The sequence below is a fragment of the Carassius gibelio genome, chromosome B2 (assembly GCF_023724105.1).
Source record: "Carassius gibelio isolate Cgi1373 ecotype wild population from Czech Republic chromosome B2, carGib1.2-hapl.c, whole genome shotgun sequence".
Classification (NCBI taxonomy): Eukaryota; Metazoa; Chordata; class Actinopteri; order Cypriniformes; family Cyprinidae; genus Carassius; species Carassius gibelio.
In genome coordinates this window covers 19,853,863-19,868,663 of record NC_068397.1, presented here as the reverse complement: position 1 = coordinate 19,868,663, position 14,801 = coordinate 19,853,863, and the positions used below count along the sequence as shown (strand labels likewise).

The window sequence follows — 14,801 nt, the reverse complement described above, 5'->3', positions numbered from 1 at the left end:
ACTTAATTTTACATGCAGTCGGTAGTCACAGTTGTTTCCAAATACATTGAAACTATTAAATGAAATAAAAAAATAAAACTTGTATTAAATCTCTGTTCTTAGCGTGTAACACCTCTATTTTTGTGCTTTTGATGACCTTAATTAATTGATGCGCATTACTTAAGAGATAAGGAAAATCAGCAAGGTTTTCTCAAAGAGCGATACTGTCAATTCTGTAAGTAAAGCTGAATTTAATACTGCACAACGCGTTCATTTCGCCAACGGTGTCAGATTTCCATTTTAAAGTTAAGCGTTCCCAGTTCCTGCCATTAGTTGTGGTCCTGTGCAGGATTCCCTCCTCCGGCCCCCTCCGGCTCACATGCTTGATTTTCGCTTCCTGTCCAGCAGCTCCAGATGGAGCAGATCAATGCGCGCATTCCAGCTCATTGTAACTGTAGCGGCATGTGATTTCAGCCCGTAATGTCCGCGCGCTGGGTTCAGCACGATGCAGTGAATATGATGCCGCTTGGAAACACGGAGCTTTGTGCACAGTTTACTTTGCAATTACTTTTGAATCTATTAATACGGTGTGAAACCGCAGCTGTCTCGGTAAGTTATAAGGCGTGGTTATTTTCCTCGAGTGGCAAAATTTGTTTTAGATAATGTGATGTCAGCAGCAAATAGAAACTTCAGGAAAGGCGCACTTTTTCTAGGGATTGTGTTTTTCCTAGGAAAGATGAGAATCACACTTAATTATTGACGTGTTTACTTCTCTAGAAAATCAAGCTTTAAACGTGAGGATGTTTTGGAACATGGTAGCTAGTTTAAGATTGCAAGCAGCTGACTGACCAATTAATATGTTTCCAAAAGATGAACCATTTTAAGACGCTGATTTTTGTTGATGGCCCTAAACAGCTAGAAACCAGCAACTAGCTTAAACTCGAAATTTCCCAATAGAGAACTAATGTATTGACTTTATTATCTAGTTCCACTCTGATAATAACTTTTTATTATTATTATTATTATATATTTTTATTGTCTTAGCTCAAGGTTGTTCTATTGACGTGACTACAGAGCCATGAGGTCCTCATCTTCGCGTTTATCAAGTTTTTCATCCAGGGATTCTTTATGGAGCCGGTAAGTAAAAAAAAAATGCTCTGCTCTTCTTTCATGCATTATACCACTAAATATTCCATCTGCACATCATATGTGTTTCCAGTGAGTTTATTCTGCTTCTAGATTTGCACATCAGTCTGAACTAACATTCCTCCTTTTACAGCACATAATCAAAGTATGTTCGAGTTTAATCAAAGAACTCCCTGACCTCTGAAATTGTTTCAGGCCCCTATAGACAGACTGTAGTCTTGTGAGGCCCTGGGCAACAGTTTTTATGGATGTCCCCTCTTGTCACTGTTACAGTGTGAGATGTCCAAAGTATGTGCAGTTATATTTCCGCGAGAACCTAAAGTTCCTACAAAGTAAAATTGGTGAATTTGAGAGAATGATTAAACCATTTTATATGGCAAAAGTTACATTATGCTGTGTAATAGCAGCATAATACACATATGTGACCTACCACAAAACCAGGAATAAGTAGCACATGTATATTTGTAGCAAAAGCCCAATTTATTAAGTTTTGTTTTATGCCATAAACCATTAGGATTTTAAGTAAAGATTATGTTCCATGAAAATATTTTGTAAATTCCCTACTATAAATATATAAAAACTTAATTTTTAATTAATAATATTCATAGCTAAGAACTTAATTAGGGCAACTTTAAAGGCAATTTTCTCAATATTTAGATTATTATAATTTTTTTGAATTCTCAGATTCCAGATTTTAAAAAAGTTGTATCTCAGCCAAATATCGTCCTAACAAACAATGGAAAGCTTATTTATTCAGCTTTCAGATGATGAATAAATATCAATTTCCAAAAATTGACCCTGAAGTCTGGTATTGTGGTACAGTCAACTTGCCTTCAGTGCATGAAACCGTAAATTCTGGCTGTGTTCAGTAGATATCAGCATTGGGGCAAATTATATGCTTTATAGACTGCATTACATTTATAAAGTATCGATTAATTCTAATAAATATAAATTAATGCATAAATACCCGATGCATCTTTTTTTGTTGTTGTACAATTTAGTCAGAATTATTTTGGGTTTATTAATATAATAATGCATTAATTTTGCCTGTAATATATTGCATTAATTTAATTTACTCTTGCATTTATTTAGTTATGTATTTATTATTATTTCCTGAATTGTTTTTTTATTCTTCATATGTGCTGTCACAAAGCAGCCAAAGTAAAGTCCTTTGCATTGCGTTCTGACGCATGCGCAGTTTCTCCTCTTTTTATCCCGTCATCAATGGTGGGAGGAGATGAGCGTGCGTGCACGCGCTGGTTTCAGGGAGCTCAGACCGTCAGGACGGGGGGAAACGGAGGAAAGAGAAAGGGAAAACAGAATGAATCCGCTTCCGAGACCGGAACAACAATAATTGAAGGAAATATTCCAAATATAAGACTATTTTAAAGCTAGATTGTGGAATGAGGGCATTCTAAACCAGCATCTTCCAGCTTACATTGAGAGAACAAGGAGAGGAGTCTGAACGTTTAATGTACGTTAGATGCAAGTGAATAATTAAGACAAGGGAAGAGGAAAGACGTGGAAATTACACACAACGACCCTCTCTAGGGACGGGGACTGCATAGTCAGTGAAGAAAAGGGCACTGCCACACATTTGGCCACGTTTCTTTTCATTTTACGCATTGCCTTGCCATTCAACCTTACCCAAACAGAGACATCGCTTCGTTCTTGACCAACCCTGTCTGTCTAATTCATGGTGCTATTGTGATTTTTCTCCCCTCCATTTTTTTTGGGCGACTGTGTTTGCAAGGATGCCGGATCAGATCTCCGTGTCAGAGTTTCTCTCGGAGACGACGGAGGATTACAATTCCCCCACGACATCAAGCTTCACCACCCGCTTGCAGAGCTGTCGGAACACGGTCAATGTTCTGGAAGAGGTAAGGCCGCTCTTGTCACTGTTATACGAGGGAGGCTCAACTCGCACTATTGTGCAAGACATAAATAACGGTCCCAGTCGAGTGGAGGATCCACTTTTTTCATCCACAATTCTGTTCTACAACCTCTACATTCTCCTTGACTCTCTAACGTGATCTCTATTTTGAAGCTCTGTTTTATCCCAGCTGGGTTGCTTGTAACGTTAGTTCGGTAGATATGGATTTACAGTTCACAGAATGCGGTGCTGATGGACAGTTTATGAAATTATGATCCATTGTTTGCAGTTATACCTGTAACATAGTTTCCATTATTTAGGAATATTATTATGGGACCGTTGCTGATTTTTAATCGCGCTCAACTATTTTATTTAGATTTATGCTCATTTTATGAAAATAAATAAAGAGGTATATTGTAATGCGCTTATAAAAATTAATTTTGTTTATTTAGAATTATGTTCACGCGAGAAAGTCAGTTGGAATTAATATCATTTTATTGATTATCTGGCTGTGTCCTCAGAGAAAACGTCATAATTTGGATTGTTGGCGCTATTATCTTGAAGAACTCTGTGATGTCATCAAGGCCGTGGAATGTTTATTATCAGGAGCCTAATTTGACTTAATAGGAATTCGGTCAATTTTTTATTTGTGTAATGAAACAGCTTTCAGAGTTTAATGTGCATTCCGTATTTTATTTCGCTATTAGAAACAACACTTTTGAGAAATATGATATCAAAATTATAATAAAGCTGTTTTATTGTACTTGGGGTGGGTTGCAACTTAATGGTCGCTGCCATGTTGACATCCCATGACCTGCTGTATCATGCAATTGACAGATATTATTAATAATGATAATTACTAAAATAATAACGTTTATAATAAAGTGCTTTACCAAGAAATGAAAGAATGTTTTTGCAAGTCTTCATTACATGTTTGGAGTGAGCATCTTTAGGCATAATTACCATACAGATACTCATTAATTATTATTATCATTTTTTCATCAACAGTACATTCCTTTATATATATATCTGCTGAATATATTGGGGTATATCAAGAGATTGTAAACCACCTCATACAAGTGCAACTGTGATTATATTAACCTCAGTTAATTAGTAAAAAGCAACAAATGCACTTGAACATAAGTGAAGACAGATGGGCTAATGGTCCCCATGACCTAGATGTCTGTATGTTGTTATGTTCATAGATGAGCTTGGACTAGCAGAGTGAATGGGCTTTAGTAATCTTGAAAGTGGTTTTAATGTGTATGTGTGTTTCTGTGTTTGACGAATATCTTTAAATCACATGATCTACAGTTTTGCCATTTGGGATAATATACCAAAACATCAGCTTGTTAATTTAATCATGTGAGCTTTTAAATAATTTAAGAATCAAGCTCTCTCTTTAAATTCCATCCACAGACGTGAAAAATGCAATCGCTTTGATTATTTGCACACACTGATGTTTAAGAGATGTAAACGTAAGACTCGGGAACAGCCAGTTGTGCTTCCCAAAGAATTCCCACAAGTCATGCCAGCATCTCTCATCCTCTGTGGATCTGAGATTTGTGATGTTCTAAGAATAGTTCATGTAACAAGGAGAGGTTATTCTCCTGAGCTGTGGCTCCAGGAGCAGAAAGAGTGAGATAGAGAGAAGGGATTAACCTACTTACACATGGCCCAGCGAACACCTGACTTGCCAAGACAACAGAGAGCTCTGCAGGCAGATGAGGGGGCTTCCTCTTTCTCTGCCATAGAGCCCACTCTTTATTGACACACTGTTTTAATGGCCAAGAAAGACATGGTGATCCCCGAATGACTCTGGGAGACATGAATGTCACCACCATGAATTAGCAATGTCTAGGGTACTGATAGGAGCCATTGTGAAGCCGAATGAATGGGAGGTGAATGAACAACGCTCTGAATGATGCACATGAGCAGGGTGACCGTATTTTTTAAAGCGAGGGTGTTAAGGAAACAAACAGAAAACTCAGGCTGGGTTGTGTAAAGAGCCCATTAGTGGTTATAGCTAATGATGCTTCTGGTGATCTAGAGAGACTCCTCTATGGTGTCTCATTTTGGCAGCCCTACACGTTCTTTTGTCCTTGAAAGCTTCATCGGGAATTCAAAGGATTTTCTCTCTTATTTTATTGAGAGTTAGAAGACGCAGGAATGTTAGGGAGAAAAAGGGAATGGGAAGAAGAAATGACAAATGAGATGACAGATGACATGAATTTGCATTGCTCCATATGAGCGACATCACGCTATATTTTAAAGCACATGCACTAACCATCAGGCTAGAGTTCAGATGACTGAAATATTTTTAAATGGACGATTTATGTTTATGAGCACTGATTTTTATAAACTGGATTGAATCCAATCTAATTTCAGATACTAAAAGCTCTGTCTATATGAACCCTAAATGTTGTATTTTTAAAATCTAATTGATAAAATATCCAAAATTCAAGTGTTGACATGCTTAAATAATTTAAGGTCTACACCACCCCTTAGAATCGATTATTCGGCTTCATGTAAACTATTGGCATTGAGGCGTATAGTTTCACCTGTGTTGGCAGTTTTACTGGAGTCAGCACTTTCAGCTGAGCAAAGTGAAGTGGTTTTGTTTTAGTGAGTCATCTTTAGTTCTGTTCTAAAACCTGCCTTGGCTGCTTCCTGCCTACAAAGACAGCTGCCTTCTAAGGGCACATTCACACCGAATGTGTTTTTGCATTCCACAGCACTGCTTTTCCAGTGTTTTTCAATGTAAACTTGACGCACCTTCCTCCATTCTAAAATCTAAGAAGTTCTTTTAACTTTAAAAAAACTTGGCTCTAGACTTGTGTCTCATGCTTTTAAATACATCAGTTGTTCTGTGTATTTGACCTTTATTACAGCTTCCTAACCTCATAGATAATCAGTTTAGAGCAGCGACTCACCATGATAGCACTCTGCATAGGAGACTCGACTTACAATTGACTTAAGAGGTCAACTGAATAATAGTCAATGAATTCATTTTTTTTTTCATCTCACTGATCTATTATTCACAGTTCTTTTCAGTGTTGAGCGAAATACAGTGTATGCTTAAGTAACAGTTTATTTTAGTGACGTTACATGTACTTACCATAGTAATAACAGTAAATTATACATAATTACAAGAAACTAACCATGTAAGTACATGTTGTCAACTAACTGTATAATTACTCTGAAACAGACACCTTAAAATAAGTTGTCTTTAAAATAAAGTTTGCCTCATCTGCTGTCTTCTGTTAATGTTATTGACTGAACTCATTACTGCGAATTTTGGGATTTCCTTATCCGCAAAGAACACGCGTGTGATACCTTAAATCTTGCTTCTCAACTCACGGTTTCGGCAAACAATTTCAAATGTATTTTATATGTTCTTTCATCAGACATTCAACAGCTTATTATTAGCTTATTCAAATGTCTGTGGTGTTTTATTACAGAAGCACATACTGTATTAATTTGCATATGCCTTGTAGCCTTTAGAGCAATACTTCTCTCACTATAGTACATTTATGTACTATCGTTCATATTCATCATTATCCAAAAGTGACTTACATTGCATTTGAGGTATACATAAAATAAATCATGATTGTAATGTATACATTAATCATATCATGGATTTCTTTGGAATCAAACCCATGACCTTAGCGTTGCTAGCACATGTCTTATTGTTTGAACTACATGAGTGCTCAAACAGTAGTAGTAGGATATCAAATAAAACACCTCAACCCTTCAACCATTAATACAACTGTATTGTATCTCCACTCATTAAATGTGTAATCTTCTACATTTTCACCATCCTTCACTCCATTTTGTCCACAACACCTTTGCCCTAATACTGCATTCCACACAAAGCCTCACCATCTTGATAATGGTTTCCATCGCACTGCGCTCGTACATTCCCATCATGAGGACCAGATGGCAAGGTAGATGTATAGATTGCCTAATCGACAAGCTGCTGGTGTGCATACTCATAGACATATTTTGTTCTACTCTAATTTCCATTTTTTGGTGATTTCGGAAATGATCAGTCAGTCCCAGCTTTGTTGTGGGAGCTTGCATGGAAATGTGCTTCTTGTTTATTGCTTGTTTTATTTTACACAGAACAATCTAGTGAAGAGATTGTCTGTTTTAGCCCAGCATGGAGTAATGCCCGCACTGATAATCCCTCTGGCAATGGAAGTGAAAAATGTCCCTAAGTGCTTAAGGGAGAAGTCCCCTGTGACTGATACTGCAGTTAGTGCTTCATTTACATAGGCATAGACAGAGATGTGCAGTAATATTCTGCACTGCAGCAAAACCCATCCAACTATAGACCGAATTCACTCATTTGATGCCTGAGGTGGAGCTTAAAGTATTAAAGGGAACCGTAGACAAAACAGGCCAGACACTTGGATATTTTATGGTCTTATGTGTTTAGGATGGGAACAGATTGATCAGTTGAATGTTTTTAGTCAAACTCCACTTCAGTTGTGTGACTCTGGGTTAAATGGGTCAGTGGAATACCTCCTTAACAATACACTGAGGCTCATCTACACCCCATTGCTTGGTCATTCCGGTCTCTAGAACCAAATAAATATGAATAAAAGATGTCCACCCTTCTCACCATCAGCTCATAATATGCTCTATTGTTTGCTTTGTTCGCTACAAGCAAATAAAGCAAGGAGTCAGAACTGCACTGTATTATGGAGTACATTAGTTTTCTATTTAGTAATTCTTGACTTTTTATTTGTCTTTTGTCATTTTGGGTACCATTTTGTGTAGTTTTAACTCCAAGCAGAGATTACGACAGTATTGAGGAATCTCATCATTGCTTTTTATTGATGGCTCTGGAAACAATGAATATATTTGCCAAGACCCCATGCTTACAGTTCACTATACAAATGTGATTCTGATTTTAAAGCTATTTACTATTTTTACAAAAAAAAAATGTTAAAGGGGGGGTGAAATGCTATTTCATGCATACTGAGTTTTTTACACTGTTAAAGAGTTGGATTCCCATGCTAAACATGGACAAAGTTAAAAAAATTAAGTTGTACGTTTGAAGGAGTATTTTTGTTCTCGAAATACTCCTTCCGGTTTGTCACAAGTTTCGGAAAGTTTTTTTCGAGTATGGCTCTGTGTGACGTTAGATGGAGCGGAATTTCCTTATATGGGTCCTAGGGCACTTCTGCCGGAAGAGCGCGCGCTCCCGTAGAGCAGAGCACTGAGAGCACAACAGACATTTCACTGATCAGAGCGAGAGCGTCGCGAAATGTCACAAAAGTCATCAAAAAAAGTGTGTTTTTGGTTGCCAGGGCAAGACAACCCTGCACAGATTACCAAAAAAACAGCATTAAGGGACCAGTGGATGGAGTTTATTTTTACAGAGCATCAACAGAGTTGTGAAAGTGTTTTTGTTTGTTCCCTGCATTTCGAAGATGCTTGTTTTACAAACAAGGCCCAGTTTGACGCCGGATTTGCGTATCGTTTATTTCTTAAGGATGATGCAATCCCAACGAAAAAGGGTCATGATTGTGTGTTGGAACCGCAGGCGGTGAGTAAAACTGCTTAAAATATCTCTGCCTCCTTGTTAGTGCGTCCCCTCCCATGCTGGAGACCCGGGTTCGAGCCCCTCTCGGAGCGAGTCATTGCTGCTGCTGCTGCTCTCGTTCAGTTTCAGCCTCGGGATCTGATTCTGGATCATAAATATACACTGAATCTGACTGTTAGCCATGGTTTGTTTTGGTTGGTTTTGTCCTCACGGTGTCACAGCTTCCAAATGCCCTCAATGCAAAAGCCTACTGGCGCTCGTGATTCTTTAGCTCCGCCCACACGTCACGCCTCCAACCGGTCGTGTTTTTCCGGGAAAAATCGGTACAGACTATCTTTCTCTTATGAATATAATAAAACTAAAGACTTTTTGGAGTTATGAAGGATGCAGTACTACTCTATAGGTACTCAAGATTAACAGGATATTCAGTGAAAACGAGCATTTCACATCCCCCTTTAAGTTTTTTTTTGTTATTGTTGGCACCTGCAGGCTTGGCATTTGTTTGCTTTTTTAGTTTACTCATATTTATTTACTGTGTATTCATTCATGCATTATAGTCCCTGCATAGGGTCCATAGGATCAACTCTCTAGTGACCTATTTTATGGCAGACCTGTTCTGCAATCATTGATTTGTGGCCAGATGGGAAATCAGAGGATTTGCAACACATTTGGTTGCCTTGAAATTCCTGTTGCATGAGATTTATGGGATTGTACGGTTTGATGTTTCGGTGCTAAATAGATTAGAATTTTTTACAGCATTATGTTTTCATGTAGCAGTAGAAGACTGAGCTGTTAAATCTGCTTCTTTTAATGTACATTCACATTTATTTATTTAGCAGATGCTTTTATCCAAATTGAAGTTTAAAATAATTTAATTATCTTCCTGGTGTTATTTTAATTGAATTAGAATTCCACCTTGCAATTAAAGAGAATTGCTGTAATAATTACCTTATACAAATCGATTCAAAGCAAGACTACAGCATCAGCACCAACTTGAGCGGTGATAAAGTAATGTGTCCTTTTTAGAACACAGCAAGTTACATGAAGGAAATCAATTATTATTGTGGCTCTCTGTAGTTCTTGATTCTGATTTGTCAGTTCTATGGTCAGTGAATGGATTCAGTTTTTCACTTCCATTTGAACTGAACCTTAACGCTTGTTCACAGCTAGAAAGATAACTAGGTAACACTTTAGAATAGGTGACAGCTATTAGTTATGACCTTATTCTACATCCCTTATCTTACCCAGTACCTAAACCTAACAACAACCTTACTAACTATTAATAAGCAGCAAATTAAGAATTTATTGAGAGAAATTTCATAGTTAATAGTTAACCTATTAACTAAGTGTTACCTATTTTAAAGTGTTACCGATAACTATATTTGCATCCACACCAGTGCACAATAATGTTCTGTTTAATATAAGCACATGCTGCAGATGTTGTCTGCTGGTTTCTGATTAGGGCTGCACGATTATGACAAAAATAATAATTGCTGATCAATCTCTTGAAATTATAATTGTGATTAATTATTACGATTATCAAAATTTACATTGAATGATGTTTATACCATTGTTTGATGCAACTGCATGCCGTATTTTTATATGAAAATAAAAAAGCTGAAAACACTGACTGAAAAACTTTTAGTGCTTTTCTATAGTTTTAAGTCTCAAATGTAAACTATACATCGGATTGGTTCCTTCTTTAAATAATTAAATAGTTAAAATATGAATGGTATTATAATGTTATAGTAAAATTTAAATAATGGGAAAAACCCTTAAGATAACATGTAGAAAAAAAATGCATCTTAATCACGCAGAATAACATAAGTGGACTTTGATCGATTAATTATGTGGCATCCATAATTATAATCGCGATTAGAAATTTGATTGATTGTGCAGCCCTACTCTAAGTAGGTGCATTCCATTCCAGATTTGCGCAAAAGTTTTGCGATATTTTATAAATGGCGATAAAAATCTATTGTGGAATGATGGTGTTTCCATTCACCCATGTTATGTGTTTAAAACATAATTTTTTCTTCTTGTGATAAGTCATGGCGACAAATGTTGATAAGTTTACATATAACGCAGTCACCGCACTAGCCAATTTTTGTAGTGGAAGGAGATGCAGGGACACAAGCAGTGACTACAGTGCCCGTATCAGTGCCGTAATGCACCACAGATGTGTGCAGTGTAAATAATTGGTTGTCCAAGCATTAATGGAAAGGAAAGCCCTTTATACTTTAGAGCTGCCATGCATGAGGTGTTTCTTGAGGGTACATTAAAGTGCATTAGTACATTAAAGAATGATCTTGTGACTTTTACGTAAATGCAAAAAAAAAAAAAGTTTTGCAATATATTCCTTTTTTTCCAATTGTAAATTCGTAATTGTAATTTAAATGTGTAAATGTTTGCGATATATGAGAGTTTTTGCATATTTTCATATTTGCAATTTCAATTTGCACAGTTTGAATGGTAATGGAAATGCAGCTAGTGTTTTTATCATTCATCAGCTGTAAAAAAAAAAAAAAAAAAAAAAAAAAAACACAAAAAAAAACCTGAAAGTGATTCAAGTAAACACTGTAACCAACAGGGCACTCAGTATTCTGGGAAATATTTTGTGCACTGGCAAAGTGCCAAATATCGGCCGATATATCATCCTTGGTGATATATCATTCGACCACTAGCCTTTAGTGTCGCTGCAGCTTGCAAAACACATATAGAAGTCAAACTGTATTTACATGCACTGATTCAAAATTTTAATGAAATGTAAACATCATAAACTACACTTAGCGTGATCACTTAGACATGAGCGTTTGACTGATGGTTATGTCATTATCAGTTAGAAGTAGCACTCTCTGTAGCACTCTGTGATTACTGAACAGTGACAGCTTAGTGTTAGTCAGCAGAATAATAGTGCTGCTACTGTTGGCTTTGACTCTGCTACTGTGTGATTGTGCTGTGTGTCTGTCATTTGAGAACTGTCCAGGCCAAGCTCAGCTGGATGGATATACAAGTGCATGCAGCAGCTGAGGGAGAGACAGCGTGCCGCGTCTCGTGTCCTTGCCTTGAGGTCACCAGACGTACTCTCAGGCATGGACGAATTGTCTTCTTCACTGGCCTTCAGGCCTGACCAACCTCTCTGTCAACAAAAGCCACCCTGCTCTGACTGGCACCACTAATGCTAAAAATACACTTTTAGTTGTGGGTTTAGGTATTTGTGGAGGAAGACCTTGATTGATTCATTCATCCATTTCATCCTCATTTGACCTTATAAGTGAACACAAATGCATTGTTTGGGTCAAACTGTTTAGTTTCAGCAATTCCAGCCTTTTGGAAAAGACTGCACAAGTTTAGTTTGATGGATGGAGAAGTCTTCTGGAAGAAATTTCCTTTGGAATTTATTCCATCTTTTCTCCGCCCTGATCTAAAGACGACAGTTAACAGTTGGCTGGATGACGGTCAAGCAAGCCGATGACAAGAAAAAGCATTCCCTGTGTTTCTGAAAAGTCATTCATTCAGTCCATTCATGAAAGGTACACTACCATTCAAAAGATTGGTGTCATTTGAAAGAAATGAACACATTTATTCAGCAAGAATGCATGACATTGTTACAAAACAATTATATTTCTAATAAATGTTTTTTTGTAAATACTATTCGTCAAATAAACTTTAGAAATGGTATTAAAGTTTCTTCAAGAACATTAAGCAGCACAGCTGTTTTAAGCATTGATAATAAAAAATACAGTATAAGAATGGTTTCTGAAGGATCATGTGACACTGAAGTAGTGGCTATGATAAATATTACAATATTTAAATAGAAGACTGTTCTTTTAAATTGTAATAATATTTCTCAATATTACTGCATTTTTTTTTAATCAAATTATTACAGCCTTGATAAAAACAGTAATCTTACTGACTCCAAACTGTTGACTGCTATAATGTTTGTATATTTCATGTTCTATGATATCTAAAAAAAAAATGTTCATGCAACCTTAAAATAAATATTTATTTACATAGAATTAAATTGACAAAAATAATATGTGTGTGAACTCATTTTTCAGTAATTCAGTAGTCCAGAGTTAATTTCAGCAATGCTGTCAGCTATGATGGGCTCAAGCTAATGTGCTACTCTGCCATTCACCAAAAATATAATCTGTCCGTTACCAAAAAGCTGGTAATTTCACATAATTTAAATATAAAAATATCTATCAGTTTATATTGAGTGATACTGCTAATTTACAAATATGACAAGCACTGGCATTTCAGAGTCTTCTGCCTGCATTTTTAAAAACATTGATCCCAGTGTTTCTTTTAGAGTCCCACAAGAGTTTCAACCTGGTTTCTCTCTGTATGGTCTTTGTTTCAGTGTGTTTACGTGTGTTTGTGTGTGTTTTATTAATCAGATTTGGACAAAACATGGAATCCTCAGAACCAAAGGCATACCTAGCATTCTGCGTGAGTAGCGGAGGGCCCGTTGCCATGGATACGAAACCAAACAGACCATAATTTACACAATGACCTGTTCTTCTCATATCTAAGGCCACAGATTCAATCAGTGCCAGCGCAGGATTGATGCTTGCCAGGCCTGTGGGTGTTCAGTGGCTCGGCAATCGGGGTGTTGACTTCATGAAATGTTTCCATTGCGTTTCTCTCAGTCATTTGTATCTTTTTCTTCCACAGTTATTGTAATAAAAACAGACAGAATAAAGTTGGATCACCCAGTTCTGACTCATAAACCCCATGAAACTTTGGCCTGAGCTCTTCCCCTTGCATCCCCAAAGCCCCAGTCAAGTCTGCTGGCTTGGCTTGGCCACAAGAAGTAATTCCTTAAGGAGTTCATGTTTCTTGGGGCCGCTAGCTGGTGCAGGTCTCTCCTGACCTAAATGGCAGTATGTTCAAGTCCTGGAAACGTTTTCTAATAACAGACCTTTTTGGCGGGCCGTAGAGAGTGTTTTTTCTTGCTTGGCAGGCCTGTGTTGGTCTTCTCGATTGTCTTGATAAAGTCCGATATCGATCTGGTTGTTCGTAGTGTGAATCTAATGGATTGTGGTCGCTTTGAGCGGCAGTAAAAGTGTATTATAGCACTGTTTTTCCACCAGTATCTTGTTTCTCAGGGACCTACAGCTTTCAGATTTGTTCGGATGAATGGTGTGTGAGATTGGGTTGTTTCTTTAGTTTATGGTTTGCTGCTTTTTTGGCCACGGCAAAGAACATTATTTTAATGGTTTTGAGATATTGTCATGAGAGGTGCTTTCAGTTTAGGCTAGGATTACTGAGTGCTCCAGGAAGAGAGCCAAGGGCTCAGCGATGCCCATCGGTTGAGTGGGTGAACAACAGAGGGTCAAGGTTTGTTGTGAGTATTGTAGACGAGTATTAGCATGTTCCTGCAGTCTATCCCATCATAAAGAGGCAAATTGCTTAGTCATGGAAGGACAAAGTAGCCCTTTATTGTTATGGTGCCAGTGGGTGTAATGTTGCATTTGTTCTCAATAGGGCACTTAACTTTCTCTGTCTGTATAATATCTGTAGTGCTGCATTTAATTTTTTGTCTCTCTTCAGGATCTAGATAGCGTTGGATTGAAAAATGCATAAAATTCAAGTAGCTGATTGACTATAAAGGAAATAGTTCACTCAAAAATGACATTTCTGGCACTGTTTACTCAACTTCATATCACTCTATATGAGTTTCCTTCCTCAATGGAACAAGATTATTATTATTTTTTAAAGAAAATCTCATCAGCTCTTTTCAATTTGATGTAAGTATTTAATGTAATGTTTGCGTATGTTATATCAGTCAGTATTTGTAAATGATATTATTTAAAGTATAATGTCAAATGTATAAAACCGCTAAATGTTACTTAAGATGTCAAACTCAAAAGGTTGAGAGATTCTCCAGATCATAATGGAGATATCACCTGCTTTATCATTTCTGCAGTGCTCACATTCACTGTTCTGTTCAATGTGGTCATGCCTAATAGCCTACAAGCCCATTTGAGGATGTGGTTAGGTTGTTATAATTAGCTGTGTAATGATATTACCCTCTTGGTCATACATCTGAAGACTGATATTTCACGCTTACAGGGTAACTGAATTAGTATATACTACCGTTCAAATGTCTGGGGTCGGTGCAATTGTTTTTGGAAGAAATTAATAATTTTATTCAGCAAGGATGAAAAATCACACTAAAGACATTTATGTAGCAATATTATTTTTATCAAATAATTGCTATTCTGTTCTTTTTAAAGTCCC

The 14,801-nt window shown here is 37.0% G+C and overlaps 1 protein-coding gene across 2 annotated transcripts in view; it reads left to right on the top strand.

Moving 5' to 3' along the window:
- The first annotated feature begins 369 nt into the window (after positions 1-369).
- LOC127950708 (arf-GAP with SH3 domain, ANK repeat and PH domain-containing protein 1) overlaps positions 370-14,801 on the top strand; it is a 49,061-nt gene continuing 34,629 nt past the window's right edge. Inside the window, exons 1-3 of one of the 2 annotated variants that reach the window (XM_052547897.1) lie at positions 370-588; positions 1,024-1,116; positions 2,879-3,005. In XM_052547897.1, the coding sequence (XP_052403857.1) occupies positions 1,058-1,116; positions 2,879-3,005 (186 nt within the window). In that variant the 5' untranslated portion in view covers positions 370-588; positions 1,024-1,057. The remainder of the gene's footprint in view (positions 589-1,023; positions 1,117-2,878; positions 3,006-14,801) is intronic. The other variant, XM_052547898.1, reaches the window with a different exon arrangement.